The sequence below is a fragment of the Mustela lutreola genome, chromosome 14 (assembly GCF_030435805.1).
Source record: "Mustela lutreola isolate mMusLut2 chromosome 14, mMusLut2.pri, whole genome shotgun sequence".
Classification (NCBI taxonomy): Eukaryota; Metazoa; Chordata; class Mammalia; order Carnivora; family Mustelidae; genus Mustela; species Mustela lutreola.
In genome coordinates, this window is record NC_081303.1 from 74,801,238 (window position 1) to 74,815,528 (window position 14,291).

At 64.2% G+C, this 14,291-nt stretch overlaps 2 protein-coding genes across 8 annotated transcripts; both read left to right on the forward strand.

Annotated features, from left to right (window-relative positions):
* Nucleotides 1–9,715, forward strand: SHC1 (SHC adaptor protein 1). Of its 4 annotated transcripts, none has more exons than XM_059145175.1 (13): nt 1–160; nt 3,303–3,470; nt 4,047–4,117; nt 4,644–4,707; nt 4,866–4,985; nt 5,191–5,244; nt 5,414–5,465; nt 5,631–5,757; nt 6,501–6,696; nt 6,785–6,854; nt 6,934–7,068; nt 7,209–7,447; nt 8,160–9,715. In XM_059145175.1, exons 2-13 carry the CDS (start codon nt 3,306–3,308, stop codon nt 8,286–8,288), a joined length of 1,422 nt encoding a protein of 473 aa, XP_059001158.1. In that variant the 5' UTR covers nt 1–160; nt 3,303–3,305; the 3' UTR covers nt 8,289–9,715. The 4 variants fall into 4 exon arrangements, with proteins under 4 accessions (XP_059001158.1, XP_059001159.1, XP_059001156.1 ...); XM_059145176.1 differs by lacking the exon at nt 1–160 and adding an exon at nt 781–934; XM_059145173.1 differs by lacking the exon at nt 1–160 and having other exon boundaries at nt 2,663–3,470.
* Nucleotides 9,716–9,899: 184 nt separating this feature from the next.
* On the forward strand, nt 9,900–13,802 carry PYGO2 (pygopus family PHD finger 2). 4 transcript variants are annotated; one of them, XM_059145186.1, is made up of 4 exons: nt 10,132–10,189; nt 10,549–10,598; nt 10,787–10,999; nt 11,130–13,802. In XM_059145186.1, exon 4 carries the CDS (start codon nt 11,178–11,180, stop codon nt 12,195–12,197), a length of 1,020 nt encoding a protein of 339 aa, XP_059001169.1. In that variant the 5' UTR covers nt 10,132–10,189; nt 10,549–10,598; nt 10,787–10,999; nt 11,130–11,177; the 3' UTR covers nt 12,198–13,802. The 4 variants fall into 4 exon arrangements, with proteins under 4 accessions (XP_059001171.1, XP_059001168.1, XP_059001169.1 ...); XM_059145187.1 differs by having other exon boundaries at nt 10,171–10,189; nt 10,891–10,999; XM_059145188.1 differs by lacking the exon at nt 10,787–10,999 and having other exon boundaries at nt 9,900–10,189; nt 10,370–10,598.
* The last annotated feature ends 489 nt before the right edge of the window (nt 13,803–14,291 follow it).

The window sequence follows — 14,291 nt, forward strand, 5'->3', positions numbered from 1 at the left end:
GTGCAGGGTCAGGGGTTAGTGAGGCCGGAAGTGAGTGCAATAAAGTTTGTTCAGGGAGGCCCGGCCGGGGAGAAAGTTGGAACGGCCACCTGAGAGGGCGGTGGCGTGATCCGGAACCAAATCGAGCCGCGGTGCGGTGCGGAGACTCCATGAGGCCCTGGTGAGTTGGGTCTTCTCCCTCTCCTTAGGTGACCCACTCCTCCACCCCGGAACCCCTCTCCCGGGACCCCACTTCCGGTATGGACCTGTAAGTCCCGCCCCCTACGACCCCCTCCCCGGAAGTCCCACCTCCCATCTTCAGGGGGGCGCCCCGAACCCCGACTTGTTTTCTGTTTATTGTCCACGACCCCACCCTGCCGCCCAGCTTTCCTGGAAGTCCCACCCCCGGACACGCTTCCCAGCGCTACTGCGGGAAACCGGACGGTAGCGCCTCCAGCTCCCCGAGACCCGGCCTCCTGGCCACGGGTCCGTCCCGAAGCCGGACTCCCGGAAGGCCAGGGCCCCGCCCCTCGGCCGCCGGGCCGGGCGCGCGAGGCCCCGCCCCCAGCCCCGCCCGAAGCCCCGCCCCCTTCGACCCCGTCGGCCGAGCGGGAGCCTGGCCTCCCGGAAGTCCCGCGTGCGCGCGACCTGGGGCCACGCCCCCTCGGGAGCGCCCCGAGTGGGACCCGGGCCCCCTCAGAGGCGCTGTCTTGGGCCCCGAGGGCCCTGGCAGACAGAGTTCCCTTTTCTCGCGTGGGCCTCGGGCCCGGCTGTCCCGAGCGCTCTTGGCCCGGCGGGTGGGACGTCCAGGTGCCCCGGTTCTGAGCGGCGCGAGGGCCGGGGCAGACCTCCGCCTCCCCTGCCCCCGGCCAGGACTTGGGGTGGGGCGCTAGAGGGGCTCGGAGGCTTGCTCCTGGCTTCCCTGCCCAGGACCGACTCCGCCCCAGAGACAGCTGTAGGTCTCCCACCCGCAGCTCGGGAGCTGGTAGGGCCGTGGGCTTGCTGGCGTGTGACCCGCGGGTGCGACCAGAGCGAAAGTTCTCTGCGGCCAGAAAACGGTGGCTTGGCGTGGGTGGAGGGGACAGTGACCTTTTTGCTGTTTGATTTTCATTTTATTTTAATTTTTCTTGGACTCCCCAGTCTCCGTCGTTTCTTTGGCTCTTCCCCTCCCCCCATCCAGAGTTCTGGCCTGGGCACTCCTCCTGGTCCCGCTCGCCCGGCCTTCCCTTCTGGAAACATTCCTGAGGCTTTCGCCATTTCCTGCTACTTGCCTCCTCCTCCCTGCTGGCCCGAGCCGCCGAGAGCAGCTTCTCCCCCACACCCAGGCACCCCGACTCCCAGTCCCCTTTCCTATGCAGATTTAAAGCGCCCGACTTCCGAACGCCCACACCTGTTGACTGGTCGGTGCGGGCTCCCGCAGGCCGAGGACCCGCCCTGCGTGCTGGGCATGCGAGGCCAGGGCGGAACCCCTTCTTCCATCTCTCTGGGCCCGAGCGCTGAAGGCCTGAGGAAATGGAGTGACTGAGACCAGGGGAGAGTTAGCTGTATATCTAACACCATTTAAGTGTTAGTATTACCAGTCGTTGTAGTCTGCATCTTTGTATCTTCTGCAGTTTAAGAGGAGGTAATCCCCAGATGAGCCAGGGGGTCTTGTGTATCTTCAACTAATTGTTCGGTTCCTCCATGGCCCCTCCCGCGGAGCTGTGTCTGGGAGCGGGGTGTGGAAGGGATGCTGGGGCTGTTCCCCGTGTCCAGCCCCAGCCTCCCTGGCACAGCCTTGTCTGCTGCTCCCTCGGTCCCTTCCTGGCCTGCAGCCCCCACTTCTCCTGGAGAACGCTTTCACTTTTCCGCCTCCTCCAGCCAGACTCTGCCCCTGGTGTTGGGGGGCATTGTGCTCCGTGGTGGACCTAGGCAACTTCCCCTGTCCCCACTCCAGGAGGAGGAGCGCGAACCAGCCAGCTGCCCCTGCCAGCTTGCTTTGCTGACTAGGCCTGTGGAAGGGGCCACAGAGAAGTGCTTGCCTGGGGGCTGCTGCTCCTTGGCCTGGTGGGTGGTGTGGGAGGGCTCCATCAGCTTGTCCTCTGCCCCAGCTTTGCCCTGGTGCACCGCCCAGGTTGGACTTTGTTCTCACTTCTCCAGCTTTGCTCTTCCTCTCGGCTCCTCTCTGCGTCCGCTGGGACCTCTTCCATCCTTAACCATTTTCCCAACCTCCTGCCCACAGCTGTAGTAGCAGAGGGTGCTAATGGCCCAGACTCCCTGGGGCCAATCCCCCCACACACACGCCGTGCGGTAGTGTGTTGGGGGGGTGGCCTGGAGGAGGGGGCATTTGAGTGTTCCACCAGGACAGGAAGGGAAGTGCTGAGCTCAGGGGTCCCCTCCCTTTTCCACCTGCAGCTCCCTGTTTCCTCTCTCACTCCCCCTACCCTCCCGCAGCTTCCTGCTCCCTCTGGCCTGCCGGCGTCCTGTGTGGATTGATCCAGACCTCCTCCTCTTTCCCTCCTTTCTTTCTCGTTCCCACATCCTTCCCTCCCACCCCTACTTTCCTTCTCCCCAGATTACTGGTGGTTTGTCTGGGGGCAGCGGCGGGGCGGGGTGGGGGGGGTGCGTGGAGGGAGCTCCATCCCAGCCCGAGTTTGGGGCTGTGGCTGTGCTGGGGGCTTAGCCCCTTCCAGCCTGTGAGTCAGCACTGTCCCCGGGATTGGTCTCCGGTCTTAGCGCTCCGCCCCTGGGGAGGAGCAAGGCAGCTCGGGGTCCAGCCTGTTCTCTCTGCAGCTGGAGAAGAGGCTCCACGCTGGGCGGGGATGGGGCCGGAAACTCTCTGGGTCTGAGCCGGGGGCGCTGGCGCCACTTGTCCCTCTCCCTCTCCAGGATCCTTGAGATCCCTGGGCCCTAGAGGTTCGGTCAGACTAAGGGCCTGGGGATGCCCCCTGCCTGGCCCCCTTGCCTGGACTGGCAGGGGGGCCGGGCTGGGCAGCAGCCTCCCTCCAGCAGCAGCCATGGATCTCCTGCCCCCCAAGTCCAAGTACAACCCACTCCGGAACGAGTCTCTGTCATCGCTGGAGGAGGGGTCTTCAGGGCCTTCCCCACTGGAGGAGCCGCCTTCCCCATCAGCCTCGTCTCTGGGGCCCACCCTGCCACCTCTGCCCGGGGATGACAGTCCCACTACCCTGTGCTCCTTCTTCCCCCGGATGAGCAACCTGAAGCTGGCCAACCCAGCCGGGGGGCGCCCGGGGCCAAAGGGGGAGCCAGGAAGGGCAGCTGAGGATGGGGAGGGGCCCGGAGGGGTGGCCGCGCCAGACTCAGGCCCCCCGCCCCTCCTCCAGGACATGAACAAGCTGAGTGGAGGCGGCGGGCGCAGGACTCGGGTGGAAGGCGGCCAGCTGGGGGGCGAGGAGTGGACGCGCCACGGGAGCTTTGTCAATAAGCCCACACGGGGCTGGCTGCATCCCAACGACAAAGTCATGGGACCCGGGGTTTCCTACCTGGTTCGGGTGAGTGAACGTCCGGCCATGCCCTCCGCCCTCCGCCCTCCCAGACCCCTCTGTCTCACTGGGGCTTTTCTGGAGCCTCTGGTTTCTGCTCTTCCCAGCACCGCCCTTGGTTTCAGGGTCCTGTTTCTCACACCTTTCTTGCTCCTTCTCCGCTTCTGCGCCCCCCCCTTCCAGCTCTGCCCGGGCCCCTTCCTTCTGGTGACCACCCCCACCCTGCCATGCTTAGCACAAAGCCCAGCACGCGCTGGCCCTTAGTGTGGGAATGAGTGAGCCTCGATCGCGTCCTCCAGCCTCCCCCCTCTGTGGATGTCACCCCCCCCTCGCCCCCCCAGTGCCTGTCACTGCTCTCCACAGTCTCTTCCCAGGTGCCCAGGCCCTCCCAGCCTGCCCTCTTCCCCGCTCCTCCTTTCCTGTGGTCTTGCATGTTGTGGGGCCTTGTGGGGCTTAGCCGCAAGCAGCGGGAAAAACTTCTTCGTCTTTATTCTTCCTTTAGGGAGCACGTAGGGAAAAGGCCCAGGGCTCTTTGTGAAGGGGTGGGGGGAGGCGGCTGACTGCTCCCCTCCGTCCCTCCTTCAGTACATGGGCTGCGTGGAGGTTCTGCAGTCAATGCGCGCCTTGGACTTCAACACCCGCACCCAGGTCACCAGGTTAGCGGGGAGGGGGGACGGGGCGGGGTGGGGGGAAGCGCCCTGGGTTAGTGAGGGGAGCAGGGGAGTGGGTCTTGGTGGCTTATTAGCCACGGCTTAGCTTTAGGTAAAGGGGATAGAGAGTTTGGGGAGTGAGTAAGTCTGGATGAAAAGAGGCGCCTCTGGTCTGGATCCCGCTCACTTTTCCAGTCCTGTGGGTTGTGGGGGAGGTGGCAGAGCAGCTGGCAGCTGGAGCCTGAGTGCAGGACGGGGTGGATGGAAGGTTGCTGCTGGCTTTGGGAAGGCCACGGGACATTCATTTGGTAGCTGGAAGGAGGTGGGGCCAGACCCACGGAGGCCCTAACCCAATCAGCCAGGAAGTGGCCTCTCCGTGTCATCAAATATTAAAGGCCCTTAATTCAATCCACCACGACAAAGAGCCTGGAGTGCCCCTGGAGTCTGGCCTGGTCCTCCCCTCCCCCTGCCCTGTGGCCACCCCAGCCAAGCGGGAGACAGGCTCTGCGTCTGAGGACCCCTTTCTCGCCAGGGAGGCCATCAGCCTGGTGTGTGATGCTGTGCCCGGTGCCAAGGGGGCGACGAGGAGGAGAAAGGTACCTGGGGCCAATGGGGCTGGGGGTGCTGTTGGGAAATGTGGGGGAGTTGGCGAAGACAAGCATGGGGACGTGTGGGGACAAGGCCAAAAAACAAAGGGTGGGGGTTTCTGGTGTGGGGAACCCCCGGCTTCTGAGACCCTCGGATCTTTGGCTAGCCCTGTAGCCGCCCGCTCTGTTCCATCCTGGGGAGGAGTAACCTGAAGTTTGCCGGGATGCCGATCACGCTCACCGTCTCCACCAGCAGCCTCAACCTCATGGCCGCAGACTGCAAACAGGTTGGTGGGGTTGGGCGAGGGGGCCAGAAGCCCTGCCAGGAGGGCCAGGAGCTAAGACAGGAAGGAGGAGCTTAGGAGCACCAGGGCTAGGAAGCCAGAAGGGTGGGTCTGACTAGTCTGGGGCTTGGGCTGGGGCTGGGGGCGCCCAGCTGGGCCCCGAGGCTGCCTGACCCGTTCCTTCCCTGGCCCCTGCCCTGACCCTCAGATCATCGCCAACCACCACATGCAGTCTATCTCTTTTGCGTCCGGTGGAGACCCGGTGAGTTGGGAAACAGGGTGGACGGGGGAAGAGCAGGGCCTGCGGCGGCCAGAGAAGAGGCCACGCTGGGGTGGAGGCAGTGTCTGGAGGGCCTGGGCTTTTGGGGGTCGGGGGGGAGGTGGGCCATAAAACTGAGCTAAGGGGCTGTTTCTGACCCTGCCCACCCCAGGACACAGCTGAGTACGTCGCCTATGTTGCCAAAGACCCGGTGAATCAGAGAGGTGAGGCGTGGTGGGGAGCTGGGTGGGGCCGGCTGTCCGGGAGGCAGGTGAGCAGGACCCGGGGAGCTAACTGGGGGCTCCGGCCGGGAAGATGAGGGCCCCGCAGCAGTGCCCGTCCCAGTGGTCTGCCTCGGGGCTCACGGGCCGCCTCCGCTGTGTCCCCAGCCTGCCACATCCTGGAGTGTCCCGAGGGGCTGGCTCAGGACGTCATCAGCACCATCGGGCAGGCCTTCGAGTTGCGCTTCAAACAGTACCTCAGGAACCCGCCCAAGCTGGTCACCCCTCATGACAGGTGAGTGGGTGCGGAGGGGGCGGAGCGGCCCCTGAGCCCCCGGGGCCCCGGCCGAGAGAGCGGGTCTGCTCCACTGCCCAGACTCAAGCCGAGAGGGTCGGGGGCCCGGCGAGTGTCGGGGGATGACCTGCAGGCCCGTTTCCCCCTTCCTGCTATTCTTAGGTTTCCTGTGGCCGGCGGGAAAGTCTGGCCAGGCCCTGCCCTGCTGTAGGCCCACTCTTCCTCTCGCGGCCCGCGCTCCTGTGCTGCCGGCCTGTCGGCCTCTCTTGCCCATTTCTCCATCCGTAATTTTTCATTCTCCTGCCCCCAGGAGCCATCACGAACTTGGGAGAGGGAGGATGTCTTCCTCCTGAGGTCTCTGCCTTTCTCTGTCCCCTCGAGGCCGCTAGCTGTGGAGCATTTAGAGGAGACTTTGGCGCTCTGGAATGCGGCTCTTCTTGCTCTCTTGTGTTGCTGCTTCCCCTCCGTCTGGGGAGGCAGCACGATAATCGAGGCCATGAACCCTAAAATCAAATCTGGTGCTGCAGCTCAGGTCCATCACCTTTAACTGGGAAACCACAGGCAAATTTCTGCACCTCCGACCCTCATCTCTCTGCTCTGTCACTGGAGAGGGAAGTGACAGCCACTTTGTGGGGCTACCTTGAGGGTCAACTGTGCATAGGAAACAGCCCACCTCAGGCCTGGCCTGCAGGAAGTGCCCGGCCTGTGACCACTGCCTGTGCCCCTCCCACCTGTTCTCTCAGGATGGCCGGTTTTGATGGCTCGGCTTGGGATGAGGAAGAGGAAGAGCCACCTGGCCACCAGTACTATAATGACTTCCCGGGAAAGGAACCCCCTCTTGGGGGAGTGGTGGACATGAGGCTTCGGGAAGGAGCCCCCGGGGCAGCTCGACCCCCCCCACCTGTTGGCCAGACCTCCAGCCACCTGGGAGCAACGCTGGTGAGTCGCTTGGGTGGAGGTGGGCTGGGGCCCAGGATGGGAGTGGCCAGCCCGGGCTTCTGGTCTCATCTTATTTTTGTCCCCGCAGCCGGTGGGGCAGCCTGTGGGGGCAGACCCGGAAACCCGCAAACAGATGCCACCTCCGCCACCCTGCCCAGGTGTGAAGGGAGCTGGGAGGGGCGGAGTCCGGGAGCAGGAGGCGGGGCTGGGGCCACTGTGACGCTGCCCTTTCCTTAGCAGGGAAAGAGCTCTTTGACGATCCTTCTTACGTCAATGTGCAGAACCTGGACAAGGCCCGGCAGGCAGGGGGTGGGGCGGGGCCTCCCAGTGCCGCTGTCAATGGCAGTACGCCCCGAGACCTCTTTGACATGAGTGAGTTCTCCTGTCTCCTTTTCTGCGCCTCCGTCTTACCCCGCGGTTCCTGCTCTTCTGCCCTCCCCTCGGGGAAGGTGTGCGTCCCGGCCTGTGTTGGGCCAGTGGCCCCTCTCAGCCCTTTCTCTCTGAACCCCCAGAGCCCTTCGAAGATGCCCTTCGGGTGCCTCCGCCCCCCCAGGCGGTGGCCATGGCTGAGCAGCTCCGAGGGGAGGCCTGGTTCCACGGGAAGCTGAGCCGGCGGGAGGCCGAGGCACTGCTGCAGCTGCACGGGGACTTCCTGGTGCGGGAGAGCGCGAGCAGCCCGGGCCAGTATGTGCTCACCGGCCTGCAGAGCGGGCAGCCCAAGCACCTGCTGCTGGTGGACCCAGAGGGCGTGGTGAGTGGCGTGGGGCCACGTGTTGGGGGGGCGCTGCGGCGCGCTCCCGCCGAGCCCCGGTCTCCCCTCGCTGCCGCCCCCTTTCCAAACTGCTTGGCTCGCCTGTGCAGCCCCCTTCCCGGCAGGACGGCGTCCTTCTCTTCACACAGCCCTGGGCCCGAGCTCTGTTCCTCTCGGCCCTCAGTTCTCCATCTGAGCTTGACGCTGTTCAGCCTGCCCGAGCCCATCTTGACAAACGAGGAAACCCTCCCGGAGAGGTGGTGGTGCCCGGCGCCCGGCGTCGGAGGCCTGGGGCCTAGAAACCCCAAATCTCCTTTTGCAAGAGGACGGAGGGGCCTCCGTAGCCCCTCTGGATTCAGGGCTCAACCTGGCGTCCTGTCGCCAGCCCACTGTCCCTCCTGACTTTGGGCTCTTCTCCACAGCAGTCCCCATCTCCCTGCCCCAGGTTTCTCGGAGTGGGTGTCCTCCTCTGAGACGGGCCACCTAACAGGTCAGGAGAGGTGGTATCCCTCAGCTTCTCCGTTTCTGGTCCTGATGTTCTCTCGGTCTGCTGCCAGAGCTAGCTGTGGGACCCCCTTTTCGAGAAGTCTCAGGGGCCTGGGCGGACAGTCCTCCCGGCCTTCTTCCCCTTCCTCATCCCGCAGTATAGTTGTCTCCTTTCTGCAGCCTTTGACTTTGCGCCTGAACTAACCTCTTCCTTCCTGCTGCTCAGGTTCGGACAAAGGACCACCGCTTTGAGAGTGTCAGTCACCTCATCAGCTACCATGTGGACAATCACTTGCCCATCATCTCTGCGGGCAGTGAACTGTGTCTCCAGCAGCCCGTGGAGCGGAAGCTGTGACCCTCGCAGTGCTTTCTCCCCGAAGGGGCCCTCCCACCCCTTCTCCCCTACTCCTTGATTCTCAGGACCTCATGTGGGAGCATTCTGTGGGCTTGGCCTTGTGCTGGAGCTGGGGATAGTGTGGACATGGCTCAGCACCCACTGAATGAGAGGGTTTGTCAGAAGCTGGGGGTAGAATCCTGTTTCTTCCAGAACCTTACCAAAGTATTATTGAACAGAGTGGCTCCCTTCCCTGGGCCTTTCCTGTGCCAATCTGATACCCCCTTTCCCAAGAAGGTGGATGCTTGAGGCGTGGGCAGTGTGTCTCCTTGAAGTGAGAAAGGCTTTAATGGGGGCAGTCACCTTTCCAAGGAAGGGGGATGAATCACACCTTTGGTCTACCCCTGGGCTCAGGGTACCCCAGACCCCTTTCAACAACCCTCCCTCCCAGTGGTTAAACTTTGTGCCTTTGACCATCTCCTAGGTCTGAAGATATTTTATGCAAAGAGTTCTTGAGCCCCTGAGGTCGAGGGTGGGGGTACTGACATCTTCTTGGCTTCTGGGACCCCCCTCCAGTTGAGGTTGGGAGAACAGAGGCAGGAATGTTAGCTGTCCCTTCCGCCCGGGGACAGGCAACCCTTAGATATTGCCTCAAGAGCCCCCTTCCTGGCCAGCGGGGAGATGGACCCTCCCTTGCTCAGTGCCTCCTGGCCAGGGGGCACCCCTCACCCAAGGGATCTGTACATACATTTCCTAAGTCTGTGTCGTTTGTCCCCCCTCCCCCATGTTGCATGCATGTTACACTCTACAGCCAAAGCATAGCCCTGGGTCCTAGAACCCTCCTCTCTTCGGGGTGGGGGGGGTGTTGGTGGGGCGGTGGCAGGGACTGGATTCAGTCCTCCTGACCTGGTATCTTTCCCAGGGGCATCTGTGGAGGCAGAAGAAAGCAGTGGACAATCCCCAAATACCATCTGTAGACTTGGGAAGGGATTTATTTTTATTTTTTTATGCATATATTTTAGGGCTGTAGATTTATTTTCCTCATGTGTTTTCCGTGGCAAATGACAATAATCAATTACGTGTACACGTCACCTCTGACTTTTCAAAGCCTTTTACAATGATCGGCATTTTCCTCCTCCCGCCCGGCCTGGGCGGCGGGTGGGCCCCCAGCATCTCCTTTCCGGCCGAGACGCGGGGCTCCAGGAGGGGTCCCGAGCCAGGACGGCAGCGAGGCGGGGAGGCCCCACGGGTGCGAGCCGCTTCACTCCTGCAGCGGCGGGGCCTGGCCGCCTCGCCGGCCCTTCGCGGAGCGCCCGGAGCGCGTCCTGCCGCTGCGAGTCTGGGTCTCCGCGGTCTCTGTCCCGGCCTTTCCGTGTCGTTCGCGCGTCTCCACGGGTCGCGATGATACCAAAGGGAAATCGTCTTCATTAAAGTCCCTGTTTCTTGTACCTCGGCCTCGTGGTCCCTGTTGCTGCTCGTCCGCGGCCCCGTCGGCGGGGGGTGGGTGGGGGTCTCCCGCACCCACGCGTCCGCGCAGCGACCCTCGGCCCGGGCCGCCCGGTGGCCCCGCCCCTGCCCCGCCCCCTCGCCGCGCGGTGGAGGCGGCCGCGCCGACTTCCGCTTCCGGCCACCGCCGCCGCCGCCGCCGCTGCTGCTGCTGTGGCCGCGGGCCGGCGGCTGGCGCTGCGCTCGCTCCCGGGCCTCGCCGCCTGGCCTGGCCGCTCCTCGCGGGCGTCCCGACCCCGCTCCCGGCGATGGTGCTGCCCGAGCGCGCGTCTGTCCCCCGCCGCCGCTGACCCCGGCCCCCACCCCCCGCCCCATGGCCGCCTCGGCGCCGCCCCCACCGGACAAGCTGGAGGGAGGTGGCGGCCCCGCACCGCCCCCTGCGCCGCCCGGCACCGGGAGGAAGCAGGGCAAGGCCGGTGAGAGCGCCGAGGGGCTGGGCCCGCCGAGCACTCCAGGGGCCGGGGGCCGGGGCCGGGGGGCGAGGGGTGGTTCCGGGGGCCCGAAGGGAGGCTCGGGCGGGAGGGGTGGGGGTCTGGCGTCACGGATGGGGCACCCCGGAGCCCCGGGGGAGTCGGAGGGCATGTCTGTCGTTGAAGGGAGGAGGCGGCCGAGAGTGCGGTCGCGCGGCGTGTCTCGTGTGGCACCTTTGTTCGTACCGAGTCTGGGAGCGGGCGCCTGTCCGAGTTGGAGGAGCCCCTCCGGGCGCGTCCGGGACCCTGGAGGTGGGGCAGCCCCGGGGAAACGCGTTTGTGTGTGCCCTGTGCTGCGCTTCCAGGTCTGCAGATGAAGAGCCCGGAGAAGAAGCGGAGGAAGTCCAGTACGCAGGTGGGTGGTGCCGCCCCCCCGTGCGCGCACCTGCCTCGGGTGCGGGGAGCACGGCGGCTCCGAGGCTCGCCCCGTCCCTCCGCTTCCTCACCGATGGGGGGTGGGCGCCGGGGGGCCGCCGATCTTCCCGGTCCGGCCAGCGGGCTTCCTCGCCCTGCACGTTTCCTGTCCCGATTCCCTCCTGGCAGGCGACACCTCCCCCTTACCGAGGTGTGTTCGGTGACTTCTCCGGCCCTCTGTGCTCCTGACGCTTTGACGGTTTGGGGAGATAGGCACCGTCCCTGTTTTACAGAGGAGGGATCCGCGGCCTTAAAAAGCGGAACACCCCCCTAGGGGTCTCGAGCTTACCGGCTGTCAGAGCGAGGACTCAGCCCGGTTCTGTTGCTCTATTACAGTCTGAGGTCTGTCCCCATTTACATCTGAGCTGGCCGTCGGGAACGTCCAGAACACGCGGTTTTCGCTGCCCTCCTGTGGTTTTGTGGCTGTGCGCTTCCCTCTCTGACCCTCCTTCCCTCACCTGTTCCCCACTAGGGCCCTGCATACTCACATCTGACGGAGTTCGCACCACCCCCGACTCCCATGGTGGACCACCTGGTTGCATCCAACCCTTTTGAGGATGACTTTGGAGCCCCTAAGGTGGGGGGTGCAGCCCCTCCATTCCTGGGCAGTCCTGTCCCCTTTGGAGGCTTCCGTGTACAGGGGGGCATGGCAGGCCAGGTACCCCCAGGCTATGGCACTGGGGGTGGAGGGGGCCCCCAGCCTCTTCGTCGACAGCCCCCCCCTTTTCCTCCCAACCCTATGGGCCCTGCTTTCAACATGCCGCCCCAGGGCCCTGGCTACCCACCCCCAGGCAACATGAACTTTCCTAGCCAGCCCTTCAACCAGCCTCTGGGTCAGAACTTCAGCCCTCCTGGTGGGCAGATGATGCCAGGCCCAGTGGGGGGATTTGGGCCCATGATCTCACCTACCATGGGTCAACCTCCCAGAGGAGAGCTGGGCCCCCCTTCTCTTCCCCAACGCTTTACCCAGCCAGGAGCACCTTTTGGCCCTTCTCCTCTCCAGAGATCTGGTCCGGGGCTCCCCAGCCTGCCCCCCAACACAAGTCCCTTCCCTGGCCCAGACCCTGGCTTTCCTGGCCCCGGTGGTGAGGATGGGGGAAAGCCCTTGAATCCACCTGCTCCCACTGCCTTTCCCCAGGAGCCTCACTCAGGCTCCCCAGCTGCTGCTGTGAATGGGAATCAGCCCAGTTTCCCCCCAGATAGCAGTGGGCGGGGTGGGGGGCCCCCAGATGCCAACAGTCTGGCACCCCCCAGCAAGGTGGGTGGGGGCTCGGGGCCTCAGCCTCCCCCGGGCCTGGTGTATCCGTGCGGCGCCTGTCGCAGCGAGGTGAACGATGACCAGGACGCCATCCTGTGTGAGGCTTCCTGCCAGAAGTGGTTCCACCGCGAGTGCACCGGCATGACGGAGAGTGCCTACGGGCTGCTGACCACCGAGGCCTCTGCCGTCTGGGCTTGCGATCTCTGCCTCAAGACCAAGGAGATCCAGTCTGTGTACATCCGCGAGGGTGTGGGGCAGCTGGTGGCTGCTAACGATGGGTGACGCCAGCCCGGGGCGTGGTCTCCAAGTCTGGCTCTCGGTCCTTGTTTCCACTGGCTTCCCGTCCCCGTGGGGCAGAAACACAGTGGCTCCTGGGGCCAGAGAAGGAACCGAGGTGGGCAGGCAGAAGCGCCTGGATCACTCACCCTTCTGGAAACTACACGGACACGTTGAGATCCACAGAGATCCGGGGAACCAAAGCCCGTCTGAGTATCGTGGTGGCTCCAGTCCTGAAGGCCGAGGGGTGTGGCTGTGAGGGAAGGTGGCTAAAGGAGGATCTGGAGGGCAGGGGCCTCCCCCATGCAGGCCACGGATGCCGGCCACGGATGCCGGCCAGCCACACCTCCTCCCCGTGGCCTTGGTGTTTGGAGTGACCTGTTAAAGGGTTCTGGCTAGAGGAGTGGGTTCCCAGCCCTGCAGAAACCTCGTTGTGGGCCTTAGGAGACAGCTGTAGGGGATCGATGGGGAATCTCCCCTCCCTTCCTCCCAAGACCTACCTAAGTCCTACCCCCGTCAGAGAACCAAATAGCTTGAGAAAGCAGGAGAGCTGTTGGCTGGGGCGGTTTCATGGTGATTCGGGGCTTCAAGACTGGGTAAGAGACGCTGTCCGGACCTGTGTGTCCCTCATACCAAAGCCACTGGCCCTTTCTCAGCCTCTCTTGGGCTTTTCTCCCAATGACCATATTTTTGCCAAAAATTGGGCTTTGCGGTCTAACGGATCAGGATATTTGAAGTTTAGACTGCCCTGGATCAGGGACCCTGCTCGCCCGGCCCTCCCCGCCTCGCCCGTTTGTTCCGTGGTCCTGGCAGCGCGGCCATGGCGCTGGTCTCGCGCTTTTGGCGTCTGTATTCCTCCGCCTCCCTGGCTCGAAGGAAAGCTTGGACGGGCACAGACCACTTATACCTCATCTGATAGAAGGATCTCTGTCCCCGCGTGGGTAAGGGAGGTGGCGGGCCGGTCACTGCGGTGGTCCTGAGATGCAGTCCAGAGACTGGTGTTTTGCTTCTCTTTCCCTGCCTTTCTGTGTATCTGCTGGGCCCGGGGGGTCTGGCAGTATCCCTTCGTTCCCAGAGGCCGGCACTGGGCTCTGTGTGTTCATATTTTACTTTTTTGCACCGCCTACCAGAGCTGGCCCTGCGCCCACGGAGGAGCCCCTCGCCGCGATTCCCTGCGGTTCGAGGGCACGTTCCTCGGTGGGGCGGGGAAGGCAGGCACGGTTGTGGCCCGGAGAAGCGCCCCAGGTCCCCTCGGAAGACTTAGCAATCGTACTGCAGAACGCATTTGCCTGCCCAGGTGGGCAGCAGCGTCGAGGCGGTGGGAAAGAGGGGAGGGGGTTCTGGGCTTCTCTCTTCCAGTGTCTCTCCCCCCCCCCCCCCGCCCTTGTGTTGTGTTTGTGGTTCTGTTGCTCTCCATCTGTTGCTATTTTTGTGATGTCTTCCTCCCCTGCCTCCCATCTCTGCCTTTTGTAAGTGGCTTCTGGGGTACGGGGTCTGCTCAATTCTCTCCCTTTCCAGTACTTTTTGGAAGGAAGGGGGGGTGGCAGATATGTGGTGATGGGGTTTTTTTTGTACCGTTGGGTTAATAAAAAGACTTGAAAACGCAGACAAGGACTCCTTGCTCTTTCTGGGCACAAAGGTTGGAGTGAACCGCAAACCCCGGGGGGGAAGGCTTGCGGGGGGCGGATGGGTATGTGGCCCAGGGTTCCTGGCAGCGGGACTGGCAGCGAGATTGAGGGCCCCGAGCTGATCTTAGTCGCAGTCCTTAGTCCTTCCTAGTCGAGGAGCCGAGGGACGCCCGAGCGCGCCACCCCTCCCCCTGCGTCCCCGCCCGGAGAACGTGTTTCTTTTCTGGGCACATTCCTGGGCCAGGCGGGCAGCCAGCGCCTCGGGGACGGAGACCAGTGCCGTTCAGTGCTTCTAGGCTCAGCGCTCCCTCCCGCACCCCGGCCGGCGCTCGCGGTCCAGCGGAGCGGGAAGCGGCGGCCCCGGGCTAGCAGACTCCATCGGGGGGCGCCTCCGCTCCCCTGTGGCACGAGTAGCCGTGGAACCCTCCCTCGGCACCCGCGCCGGCGGAGAACGGCCGGAGAGCTATTTCCA